Raw genomic sequence first — 13628 nt, 5'->3', positions numbered from 1 at the left:
ACACACACACACACACACACACACACACACACACATACTTACTTCAAGTAATAGCCTTCAAGCAACTGAAAATGTGAGTACTACTTAGGTGTATGCAAACCTTCTGTCTGCACTATAGAGTCACTTGACCTGGTTTAAAACTTTACTTGCAATATTGACTTCCAGGAAGGTATGTTAAAATGCACTTTTCAGTTAATCCAACTAATATTCAATCCATTGTTTGGTATAACTTAATGAAAATCTATGTTATATACTTTAATACTTTTATTTGTGAACCTAGAGTGTGCAAATGGTTCCATTTTTGCTCCATGTTTTTACCAAAAGCATCTTTTGCCATATTTAAGTCACTGCAAAACAATAAAATGCTATAAATGATGATCAGTGGGTGGGGAGAAAAGGGAAAAAAGAGAGATTTGGTGTTACAATTTTTTATATATTTAGACAAGACACAACAAATTCCACAGCTTCATCTCCATTACTATTGCTTAAGATAAGATCAGAAATTAAATGTGATTTTTTTCATTGTAACTTTTAAAAATATATCAAGAAAAACTTGTGAGGAAATATAAAGACCAGGTAACTTTACCGTGTTCCTAGAAAGCCAAATGAATAATGTTGATATTTTAGATGTGAAAAAATTCATAATAATTTATCATTCAAATCTCATAATTATGTAGGAGCATCAGATAGCAGTATGTCATCTGGCTATCTGCAGGCCATTTTTTGCCTAATACCAGGCCAACTTATGAAATGGTCCACCATCTGTGGCAGATCCGACTTTAGTTCACTTTGGGCATGCTGCTAAAAAGGAAATGCTATTCTAACATGGATTGATTACTGATGTGATGACTTCCAAGGTCCTGATACATACAATAGGAGCAGAAGAAACACTCTTGCCTATTTGAAGATAGTACAGTACGAGGAAAATTAGAAACCATAAATGAAGAACACGTAATTTGCAAACTCAAAAAAAATACCAAGTGATACACACCTGTTTGTGAATTATTCAGGAACACGTATATCACCATTAGTTCCTACTATTTTAAAGAATAGATATATTGTATATATTTGTCTCCATTCTTTTTCAAGATTTCTTTTAAACTCGTCTATGCAATGTGCTTTCCGTTTGTTTTGAGGTTTTTTTTTAACTATACCAGAAGGCCATCCCCATATTCTTCAAAAAGACTCAATGAATTTACACTTCGTGAACTTTGAACATACTTTTAAAAAGTAAATGTTCCTCCATCACTATGGTAAATTATTATAGCACGGCTTATTAAAAAAAAAGAAACTAGAGTGGTATTCCATTTAGCCAACACTGAGTGGTTGGCTACACAATCAAAAAGGTGTTGGTAGAAACATTTAGTGTTACAAAGCTATTGGTCTATATAAGATCTGTCTTTTGTTACTAGAGCTCTTAAGCATTCTGTAATGGTGAGAATTTAATTTTGTTTCTCAGAGCTAAAATAGGTATGCCTAAGAGAACATATTTTAGTTATTTTATTCCAGTCTGGGAAGGGTGTAAAGATTTTTTAACATGTATAGATATGACTATGCCCGCATAAATGCACATATTACTAGGACTGAAAAAATCTATTACAGAAATATATGAAAGAAAAAAATCAAATGAGACGGGTAATATTATTAAACTTTGTTGTGATTCTGAGTAAATTTACTTTTTCGAAGATACTCAACAATATACTTCTTTCCTAGGGTTCAACTATTCACATCACTGTATATGTGTTACAGCTACTCTCTAATGAAATGTCTTGTACATGGTGGAACATATCTGTATGTACACATCACCAGTAGTCTATACACATACACATACATATACATGCATTTATATATATAAGTATATATCTGATATGCATATATATGTTTATATATGTGTGTTTTCACATACATACACACACATTCAGAGTTGGAAGAGACCTTAGAGATTTTTGAGTCCAACCCAAGTGTTGTGTGTGTATATGGGGAAAGAAAGAGAATACGGCACTACAGAAGAATGTTTGGAAGTCATGCTTCCATTACACTGTCCTGTCAGTGTTTGACATACTAATATAAGAAACAACAGTCTGCTCCTACCTTGCTCCTGCACGTAGTATGCCAAAAACAAATCAAGCTCTTTAACTGATACTGTTATATGATGTGGCTGGACGCAAAGTGCTGGATTTGTGCAATGTGGGGATTTCATGAGCCGTTCTCCATCCGTACTTTCCAAAGGGATGCCTTTGAACAGGATCACCATGACTAGATCCAGACGCCAGACTTTGTCAGCCTGTCGCAGGCAGTCGATTCTCCTAATCTTACCCTTCTGGTCGGGATTGGATAATACACAGCATGGGTGCTTCTTCCCAGTCACGGTGAGCACGAAATCCTCCCGGTACTCTTGGCGGATGTCTTTGCGCAGCTTGGCGAGGAGCCTAGATGCCCACTTCTGTTTGATTTCAGGCTTTTCACTAAGAAGCTCATCTTTGACTGCTCTTTCCTCATCCTTTGACATTCGCTTCTCGTGTTTTTTAAAGTACTTGCGTTTTCGAGCCTGCAGGTTGAACCACGTATAGGCGATTGCACGGACATGTGGAAGAAGTGCCTCGATGAATGGGTGAAATTCATCCTGTGGAAGAAGGGAAGGGGACAGAAGAGAAGAAGAGTAAAGTCAGTTTGATCTTAAAAGCTCAGAAAAAAAAGTGCAAATTCCCTACCAGTTAAATACACAAAGCATTAGAAAGGTAGGTTTAGGTGTAAAGATCTGTATTATTTCCTTTTATTACTTAAAATTATTGAAATGATAAGACAGAAGGTAAAGAAAAGTACTGTGACAGTTACCTCTTCCCTACCCCCACCCCACAGTTTGAGGATAATTTTTTTAAACAAATGAAGGTTTTATTTTGTACCCCTGCTCTCATCCCCACCCCCACCCATGCCATACAGAATATATTCTTCAAAAAAGCTTGACCAAAGTGCTTTGATCCTATTTAATATTTAAATGTTTGACTGATCAACTAATGCTAGGCAGTACCATTGTACAAAGGACACACTAAGATTTTGGAAAATCTGAGGAGAGCTGTTCAGAAGGCAGGAGCGATGATGCCACAGTTCATTTCTCTTCTCTGTGGCACAGAAACACAAAGCATATACATGCTCAGTGTAATGCCACACAGTTCCCGCTTTTGGAGCATGCTCTCAGCAAGAGACTGCTGGTGGCACAGAGAGCATGCGCCATCAAACTTGATCCATTTTCTTATCAAACGTCCAACATTCCAACACTGAAACAGTCCCATTCCAGTAGTGGTAACTACAGAAACCGGTAATACAGTAAGGGAAAGTAGGTAAAAGATAAAGCATGGATTAGAGAAGCCCCAAACCAAAGGTTTCCATATTTTAAGCACTGCATGTTCTCCCTCTCCTCACATCCTCCCCCACCTCCTCCACCAACTTTATGAAATAAAAGTTTACAAAGTTGAAAACTAAAATTACATTAATGATTCTCTGGCAGCTTCCTCTTTAGGATATGAAGCCCCACAGAGTCAGTTAATTGGTTAACTGATCACATGAGTGTGGCAATTATTCTAAACCCCTTAAAAATCAATCTGAGGTGAACAATGAAAAATGGCAACTTGGCACAAACTTAACATTCTTTGTGTTTCTGCACACCGTGACAGAGTGACATTAGGAGTGCACCACTGGTCAAATACTGCTTTTGTAGAATATCTGCAGTTCCTTTGCCATATTTAAACATGTGCATGTGTGCATGCACATGTAGATACAGTGTAGCTGCCTATCGCTTACAATTCATTGGATTGCCTATAGATTTATATGTTGTTCCTACCTTCATCGAAGACTGGGGGTGAGGGGAAAATAGTTGCAGGAATAGAAAACTATTCAGTTTTTCATTACTTTCTGCTTTGGGCTGATTCATGTATACCTCTTTTGGGAAAGCTCTTCCCAGCCTATAAACCCCAACTGTAAATATAGATGTAAAAATTCAAAATTTACAACAAATAGGATCATATATCTCCATCTTGAGCTGGTGGCAGACCAGGACTGTTTTACTTTTAAGATATTCTCAACAATTCTTGGTCAAATTGATTGTACTGTCAATCCAAACCACAAACTGACTTTCTCTGAGTGACTATATCCCAAGTTACAGCTTATGGATTAATGTTAGCTACCCTGACAAATGTGGAATAAATTATGTTTAATCAGCAGACTGATTAATTCCATTAGGTAAAAATGCTGGAAGTATAGCCAATGACTTTATGACAAAGAAAGTGTCCTAAAAATTCCATATTAACTAATCAACCAAGCTTTAAACAAGATTTATTAATAGTATCCATTACAAAAGTTTGGTTAAATACTAGTTTAGCCTATTTAGATGCTGAAAAAGCTTGAGACTTTTTTTTTTAGTATGAACTCCTCAAATACAACACATATACAACAGACACACACACACACTATCATTAACAGACATCAAATATTTCATGTATTGCCTTAAAACACTGCTACAACAGAAGAAAAATGGGATCAAAATTTTAGAATACAGGATGCAGATGATTACATTACAGCATGAAGCATCATGAAGTACCACAGAGGAAATCATTAAACTGATCAGGAGTTTCCAGCAGAGATTTGAACAATTCAGTTACTATGCAAGCACATAAAACTAGGACATGGAAAGAGTTAACCACAATCTGTTCTTTGTGTGGGAAGGCAGCCCTGCTCTGAGCAACCACAACCCATGATAAGACCTCCCTATCTCCATACACTTTCTGATGCCATGCTTTTAGCTTTTACTGTAACTATAGAAAGTTTTCTTATTCCCCTAAGAAAAATATGCTAAGTGAAAGCGTTCTAAAGGAAACTTGGACTTCCGTGTTCCTTTACAGCTTACTCCTTACAAATCTCACCTTTGCATATGCTTTATTGATATGATTGATAAATCATCTCTGATTTGCTTTAACTTGGGAAATTTTAGAGTTTAGGGGGAAAACTTCCTCTTCCACATAGCACTATTGTCACACTTAAAAGTACGCAGTGTTATTTTAACAGGTATTAAGCACTGCAGAAATACTTGTGTTCTTAAGTGGTATGTTCAGCGACATTTCACTTTCCTATACAGAGATAACAGTCAGTTTTGACTAAACTTACTTCAGTGTAAATATTGAAGCATGAATAATACTGTTAATCTTTTCATGAATGTTAAAAATTAATATGCTTCTTCAAATATAGAGGATTCAAATTTTAGATTCATCTGTTTCCTGAATGTTACTTTACAAATATACATAAAACACAAACTTTTAAAAATAATTCTGAAAATGTTTAAAATGACACTGCCAAAAACGATTGTAAAGCATACACTGGAAAAAAAAAATTAAGCACAGAGGTAGCAAACTTTCTTAGCCTTCAGAGAGGTATTATTAAGTATCTTTTAGAGCTTCATTGTCTATCTGGATTCCTTTCAAATGAAGCACTGCCTGACAAGAGGCATAAATGATTCTAAATGGAGACTTGCTATTACTTATATACCTTTCTCCACTAACATGACTAAAATGCCATTTACTCCATTTGATTGGTTTGTAACATTGTCAGAGGCAATATATTTTTTAATGATTTTATGTGACATGAATGTGGATCATAAGTAGCTGTCTTCACACATACACAAGTGATTTATTAAAGTACAGACTTTCAAATATCCCATTAGATGGATCAGGTGTACAAAATGCATTCTCATTTTAAACAAAAATGGGAGTTACTTTGAAATAAGCGAAGAATTTGAGAAATTAAGTATTTAAACTTTTAACTCTTATAATCCAAGTTAGTAGGCCACCTTTTCTCAGTTTTGGTTTTAAAAAAAACACTTTGATCTTTCCCATTTCCATTTTTTCTAAACCCCAAATGCATTATCAAATTAAAAGACTTAGTAAAGAAGCAGACCACATGTTATAAACTCAAAATAAAACATTCTGCATTTTCTTAAATCAGTTTTCTTGCCTTCAAGAAAACAATGGTTTCTAGAAAGGAAAAAGAAAATTTGAACATTTGGGGGGGGGTGGACAATTCTGAAGGATCGGCTATGTTTAAAAAAAAATATTAAAAAAGTGTATCAGGAAAACCTGAAAGCACATGAAGAAAAATAATAATTGGATCCTATTATTCCTACAAAACAGTGCATTATTGAGGTTTTGTATTATTTATGATAAGAACAAGCAAACATTAAATCATTTGTATTTTTTCTTACAAGTCTGTTTTATATTCTCGGCATGTATGAAGTACCAATAAAGCAGCATACCAAACTACTGAATATCAGCTTTTAACAATGGTGCCTTTAGAATTAAGATGGATTCTAAAAAACAGGTACCCTACTACTATTGAATAAGCTGACACTTTTTTAAAAGTTCTGAACAATCAGGTGATCCACTCTAATTTGTATTTATAAATCTTAGAAAATCTTTTTATATGAACATTCAGCACCACTATCAACATGAAACAGACAGTGATATAAAACCAAAACAGTTACTTAGTCTAACTTTTGTAACATTTTTAGTGTTCGCCACAACCTAACATTTAAGTCTTCTATTAAGCATGAGCTCCAAAATAGTTTCTCATCACATAAGCCTTAAATCCTAAAAATAGATTTATTAAGGCAATATGGAAGATACTATTCTAAAAAGTAAAAAAAAAGCCATCGAAAAGGCATACTACAGAGGCAGAAATATACATATTTATATGTTCGAACATATTTTATGCCGAGAAATTGCTATACAATTTTTCCTCTGTAGAAATTGAGGTTAAGTTTAAACTAATATTCTTTTGCTAAACCTTTGCAGAGAATCTTGAAATCTAACCCCTGGTAACAATTTCTGAAAAGCAACTGTTATGAATATAAGCAATATATGGAATGTGGACCATTATCCAACACTTTGCAGGTGAAGATGAATGATGTAGCATTTCTTAAGCATGCATAGGGTGCAAATACAAAATGCATTTCATTTTGTATTACTTGCAACATGTCAGATAACCATACATGTGTTTAAGTACTAAGGAATGTTAATATTTTACCCCCAGAAAGGATATATTTGTATAAAAAAATACTAATGATGGATTATAACAAAGGTAATTCACACACATAAGGTGTATCTCTTTGAACTTCATTGTGATACTTAAGAGGAGAACCTATCTATAACTTTCAAAATACAAATAGCTCAGCAACTATCTTTTCCAGTTTTGTTAAAATAAAGACACGTTTACTTGCTGAAAATATCCATATCTAAGTCAATCATACTCAGATGCCAAACAAAATATAAACAATAAAAAATGTGTCAGCCAAAAAGCTACAGGACTGTATCCAATCACTGAATAAGCCTTATCATTGTTTTCATCTTCATTCACAATTTATGAATGCCTCAATCCTTTTGAATCACAATGGCTTCTAATTGTCAAACAATTGAAATCTTAATCATTTGTCCATTACACAAACGCATCATAATAATATTAGATTTTTTAATTTAACACACCCAAAGACTTGCTCACTTCTTTAGCTATTTGGTTTGTATGCCAATATGAAAGCAAGTGGTTAACAGTTAACAGTTTATGAAATGTTCTAAAAGGGCCAACATTAAAACTCCTGCAAACTGTCCCACAGCTTTAGAGTTATAAAGTACTGATTAAAATGTGATTGATGACTATGGGATTAGTATTTACTTCTTAATGAAATAATGACAAATGCCCTGCAGGTATTTAAAAGCAACTCCAGTGGGGTCACTTTTCATATGACCTTGGTTTTAAATTCTAGAATTGGAAAAAAATAAAATATGTATTTTATTTTGTGATATTGTCAAAAAGATGTTAAACCCAAATTGAAAGATATTCGTATATGGTATATATTTATATTTTCAAACAAGAACTAGCTTACTTACATTTTTCTAAACTACTTTAGGCATACATGATACACCCGCAAAATTTACAAAATGAAAAAGCTTATTGAAATAAATGTAGCTATTATGGCCCAAAACAACCATCAGTGCCAACCACATGGGTTCGAATTAAAGGTATCTTTAATGACTAAGGTACTTAAAATATTTTCTTTTTGTACAACGTGTAGTCAAGGCTTTCCGATTCCAAAAGTAGGCAAGAAAATAGTCAATTTCTCTTCCATTATCGGCAGCAGATTAAATAAAAATCTTACATTACATTAGTCAACGTTAGTTTAAGGAACACAGAATAACCATGTCCCCTAAACTCCCTGTATTATTTAGAGACCAAAACGAACAGTACAGGTTAAAAGAGAGTAAATTAATTCTAGTCGTTGCATTTCAAGCCCTGTTCTTTCTTGGGTAATTAAAACTTTCTCCCTTCAATTCTCCCCATTCCCCTTACCACCTTCTCCATTTGACGTTTTAGACCCTAATTCGACAACATTTGTGCAGAAGTGGCCTTTCCTTCACTTTCAAGGAGCAAGTGCACATTTCCCTTACTTTGGGGTTAGGAATTCCTCCCTTAAAGGATCTCAATTCTTTTATAACCCTGTTTCCCTACGGGGATTAACCTCCAGGATGCACTTGGACCCTAGAAAAACTGGCCTCCCCCTTTCCCACCCAAACCAAAAAATGACTTTTTAAACTTTTCACCTTTTTTTTTTTTTTTGGTTCATTCAGTTAAATTCCGCTAGTTGTTCACAATACAAAACAAAACAAAACCGTTTGTATATCTATACCTGAGTGAGACAGATGGGCGAATACATCATGACTTCGCCTTAAAACGCACTTTCCGGAGATCCCCCAAGAAAAGCCTCCAGAAGCAATAACTTCATCTATTCATTTTACAGTCAGATATCTGAGACTCAAGATGAGATCAATCAGGATCGGGCTCTGCCCTGGATCACCACAACTTAACAACAAACCCAGTCCTCCTTAAATAGCCAAAGATTCAAGTTCACTTCTTGAGCTAGATTTCCCGGGGTGAAATCCAATCTACACTTTTAACCCTCTGGCTGTCGCTGCGCAGTAGCAGTGTTGGTGGTTGCTGCTGCTGCCGCTGCTGCTGCCGCCGCCGCCGCCGCCGCCGCCACTGCCGCCGCCACCGCCGCCGCCACTGCTGCTGTAGTACTTGCTGCTGCAAGCTGGGTCTCGGCCGGGATTGGGGGCTTGCTTGCTTTTTTTTTTTTTTTTTTTTTTTTGCTTTTTTGTTTGTTTTTGCTGTCTTTGTTGGGGACCCTCGAGGGATAAAATCGGTTTGTTTTTGTTTGCTTGTTGCTTGTGGTGAGCTGCGTTTAAGAAAAGGAGAAAGACGAGTGGGGAGAGGGACGTTTCACCAGGCTGAGAAAGTTCAAGGTTATAGTCCGGAGCAATGCAGGAAGATCCTGGAGTGATCAGAGGCGAAACTTTGCTAGCAGAAGGTCGTGAGTGTAAGTGTGTGTATGTATGTGTGTGTATGTGAGTGTGTTTGCGAGGGTGTGTGCGCGTGTGTGGGATAGAGCGCGCGCGCAAAGGGGCTAGAGATGAGGAGGGAAAGAGGGAGACCGAATGTATGAGGTAGGGGGAGGGGGGCAAGTGTGTGCGTGTATCCCAAGGGCGGAAAATGCTTCGCACCACGCAATCTCCCGTCTGTTCTTCACACGCACAGCAGCAGCCGCAGCAGCAGCCGCAGCCGCAGCCCTAGCCCCAGCCCCAACTCCAGTCCTAGCCGCCTCTGCTGCCGCCGTCGCCGCCGCCACCGCCTCAGCTGCCGCAGCCCCAGCCGCCTCTTCAGCCTCCCCGGACTCCAAGACTCTCTCCTCTTCGTGTCTTATGGGGCAATGCTAAGAGGCTGCTTGCTTCCCAACGCCCACTGTAACAAAAATGATCTCTTGAAAAATCCAAACGATAAATCCTTCTCCTCTCTTCCAACTCCGTTTTCTGCTCTGGGCTCCCCCACCCCCCACACTTTTGGTGCAAAACTTGGAAGTTGAAAAATTCACCGGCTACACCCTCTGGACCCCGCTCCAGCTCTCTCCAAATCAGACTTAAGGATTGTTTTATTATTTAATTACACAATCATTGCTTTACTCCTCCTCCTCCTGCAAACGCACATTCCTTTTGCACCAGCCTCTCCACACACCCCCGCCCCCACCCCTCTCCTCTCTCTCTCTCTGTCTCTCTCTCTGTCTCTCTCTGTCTCTCTGTCTCTGTCTCTCTCTCTGTCTCTGTCTCTCTCTTTCCCTCTCCTTCGCTCTCTCTCCTCTTCTCTCCCTCTTTCTTCCTTTCTCTCTCTCTTCCTCTCTCTCTCCCTCTCCCTTTCTCTTCTTCTCTTCCCCTCCCCCTCCTTCTCTCTCCTCCCCCCCATACCACGACTTTTTACAAACAGCTTTCTTCCTCTTTGCCAAACCTTACACCCTCTGCTCCATCTCCACTTCTCCCACATCGCCGCGCGCGCAAGCACACATACATACACAGAGACACACACGCCCTGGAAGGGGTATTTTGGTTTCACTACGCTGATTTGTGCGGTAGCGAGGAAATGAGAGAGAGGCAGTTAAGTCTGGGGCAGACAGCCCCAGAGAGAAGAAATGGAAAATTCACACACAGACACACACACAAACACACACACGGAGCAGGGTAACTGACTCTGGCACCTTTGGGTTGGGGGAGCAGTCTCGAGATTAGGCTGATAGACTGAAAGGGGAAGACATGACAGTAGAGACCAGGAGAACAGAAAGGAGAGTGGAGAGGATGTGCCTGGAGCGATCATACATTTAGTTAAAAGGGACCTGAGAGGCCCTGTCAGCCAATCTCCCCTTCTTACTGATTCAGAAACTGAGGCACTAGGAGGATAGCGCTTGAGGCGGGATTTGAACCCTGGCTTCTAGACTCCAAATCATGCGTTCTATCTCACAGTCTGTGGGTGGGTTGCATTGCTGGTGGACAAATAGGGGAACTTTGATTCAAAATAACTGAGGGATTGAGTATAGAAAACGGCACATCCTGGTGTCTATACTTAAGCCCCTTCCTCGCCTTTTCTCTTCCTCTGCATTTTATCATAAACTTGCACCTTTAAGAGTCCGGGAGTGAAGGAGGCTAGGAGGAGGGTTTTCACTGAGATGAGGGTTCACTGGGGTCTCCCTCGGCCCGGACTAATGCCTCAGGGTAACGGAGGAGAAGCTGCCTGCAGCGGTTCTCCGCGATTTGCCGCCCTCCCCCGGGGTGCCCCTTGCACGTGGCCTTGCTCGCTCAAAGCCGTAGGACGGGGCCCCGGAGCCACCGCCTCCTCCTCCTCCTCCTCCTCCTCCTCCTCCTCCTCCTCCACATTCCCCTCCCCCTCTCCTCTCCTCCTCCACCCGACTACATAGGCTCACACCGAGTCTCCACCCCCGGGGGCCCGGGGCGCCTACGGAAGCGGACCCTCCCTCCCCCTTTTCCTCCCTACTGGGGTGCAAAGAGGGGTGGGGGAAACTGCGCGGCTTCGGAGCCTTTACCCCTCGCGCCCAGGGTGGAGTGAGTGTGAGTTTGTGTGTGTGTGTGTGTGTGTGTGTGTGTGTGTGTGTGAGAACGCGAGAGAAAGAGAAACCGAGTGTATGTGAGTGTATGTATCTGTGTGTGTGTGTGTGTGTGCGCGCGTGTGCGCGCGCGCGCGCGCGCGTGTGTCTCCAGAGCTCCGGAGGCAAAACGTCGACCCCAGTAGCAGCTTTTTCCTTTCACGGGGTCTGTTTTCAATCTTCCAGAATAGCTTTCCCCACACCAACCCCCCAAGTCTGGAAGACTCGATTCTCTCTAAAGATAGAGTGAATGAACTTTCTTTAGGATATTTTCACGGGAGGTGCTTATGCCATGAACGCCCTTCTTTCTCTCAGCTGCACCCCTCCCCACCCCAAAAGCAATTTTCAAAACGTGGATGGATGGAGAAGGAGAAGGGAGAGGATTTCAGACAATGGAGAAAAGCAAGTGCCTTCTCCACCCACGTTTTTTAAACCTAGCTAGTGGCTGGAAGGAACTGGGGGCCTCTAGGAGTTGGACCAGCTCCGGGCGATCGTTGCCCAACTAGTCCCGGCAGTACAGAGCCGAGAGCAACCCAGCCCTCATACTATGCGTTTACTGCGGTTGCCGCCGCTGCTGCAGCCTTATTTTCACTTTACTCTTTTTTAGGTACTTGGAATCTTTTTTTTTTCTGTATTCCCCCCCCCCGCGCGCCTTTCTATTTCTTGCCCCCATTATTCTTCCCCTTCCCCCTTCTCCCCCCCCCACCTCCAAGCTGTCCTGAAGGAGCCAGTGACTTTTTCCTTTTCCAAGTGGGAGTTATTCACATCAAGCATTTCACTACGACACATCAAGAAAAGTAGGCAGGTTCAAGTCAACCATGAAATGGTCACTTTTTAACCCCGTCCTGTCCTCATTAGGGAAATGCTCAAACACAGCCCGTTTTCAAAGAGGGCTCTTAATGAGGAGAGCTTGCCAAGTCTACCAGCTGCAGTCCCTATAAACTTAGGAGGCAAAAGAAGAAAGGCACTAGGGGGGTGAGAAGGGGGACGGGGAGAAGGGGGGAGGTCTCCTGTTATACAGGTAAATTCGAGGAAACTACAAAAACTCCAGCTAGTTAACCCTTCAGGAAACCTTGAGCATACACTGCTGAGTGCCCACAAGTGCGTGCTAAATCCTATATGAAGCGTTCAAACAACTTTAATTTCCTTTTAGCCATTTTTAAAGTAATAAAGAAGCTGATGGCATATATTGATGACAGCAATGAGAAGCAATGACGGTTAGCTCGAATCAGTTTTTTTACTCCGTGAGTTTTTAAACATCCGAAAGCCCATCTACCCCACTCTTTATCCCTAATCCCTTTACATTAGGCATTTTCCTAGGTATCTTTGTCTTCCTCAATCCCATATACTTCAAAAAGCCGATGATGCTGGCTCTAACTACTGGATTTCCCTTTGAATAAATATTCAATTTAAGTGGAGTTAATTTACCGTAAGAGACGTTCCCCTTAGCATAAATTCACTAGTGTCCTTGAACACATCTCTTTTGAATGTCTGGATCAGTACCCAAATCATTACTTCAAATCTTTTTAAAAACTGAGCCCCCATCTATTTCTCACTTTCTCATACACACACCACTAAACCTAGTGAAAACACTGGCGCCCAGACCAAACTCCCTCTCCACCACAGATCTGTGAAGGAGCCCTTATCCTTTGGCAAAAAGAAAGGGGGTGGGGGTGGAGGAACCTAGTCTTAAAAATTGGGGAGGTTTCTCTACAGGCATATCCATTCTCTCTCACTGCAGTGCTTCCCTCTCCCCACCCCCAATCACCAAAGAAAATACTTCCCCTTACCCTCACCCTCAAACCAAGATCACATCCAAAATGTTTCCAAAGCCAAAGAGAGATTACAACCATTAATTAGAATGAATACCCCTGACTTAGCAGCTACAACAGGAGTTCCAGTTAACTCCAGTAGCAGAAGCAGCACAGAGGACTTCGTGCCAGGCTCCAGGTAAGAACCACTAACCACTGAGATTGTTCCCCACCCAAAAAGAAGGATCGTTTAGAGGCAAAAAATGTCCCTCGCTCCTATCTTCATCTGCCACTCTAAAAATTGAAGTGTTTGTAGTTGTATAGGGCATGGTGATCGTGGTAACTTAATGTTTCTACTC

The 13628-nt window shown here is 40.2% G+C and overlaps 1 protein-coding gene across 4 annotated transcripts in view; it reads right to left on the bottom strand.

The window, feature by feature from the left end:
* The window catches only part of NFIB (nuclear factor I B), a 268605-nt gene extending 259558 nt beyond the window's left edge, over nucleotides 1-9047 (bottom strand). For all 4 annotated transcript variants that reach the window (XM_027863115.1, XM_027863116.1, XM_027863117.1 and 1 more), the window contains exons 1-2: nucleotides 8723-9047; nucleotides 2092-2623 (exon numbers count right to left, since the gene is read on the bottom strand). In XM_027863115.1, coding sequence (XP_027718916.1) covers nucleotides 2092-2623; nucleotides 8723-8752 — 562 coding nt within the window. In that variant the 5' untranslated portion in view covers nucleotides 8753-9047. The remainder of the gene's footprint in view (nucleotides 1-2091; nucleotides 2624-8722) is intronic.
* Between the last annotated feature and the right edge of the window lie 4581 nt (nucleotides 9048-13628).

The sequence above is a fragment of the Vombatus ursinus genome, unplaced genomic scaffold, assembly GCF_900497805.2.
Source record: "Vombatus ursinus unplaced genomic scaffold, bare-nosed wombat genome assembly UNPS02014770.1, whole genome shotgun sequence".
Taxonomy (NCBI): Eukaryota; Metazoa; Chordata; class Mammalia; order Diprotodontia; family Vombatidae; genus Vombatus; species Vombatus ursinus.
This window is presented reverse-complemented; position numbering and strand designations above follow the sequence as displayed.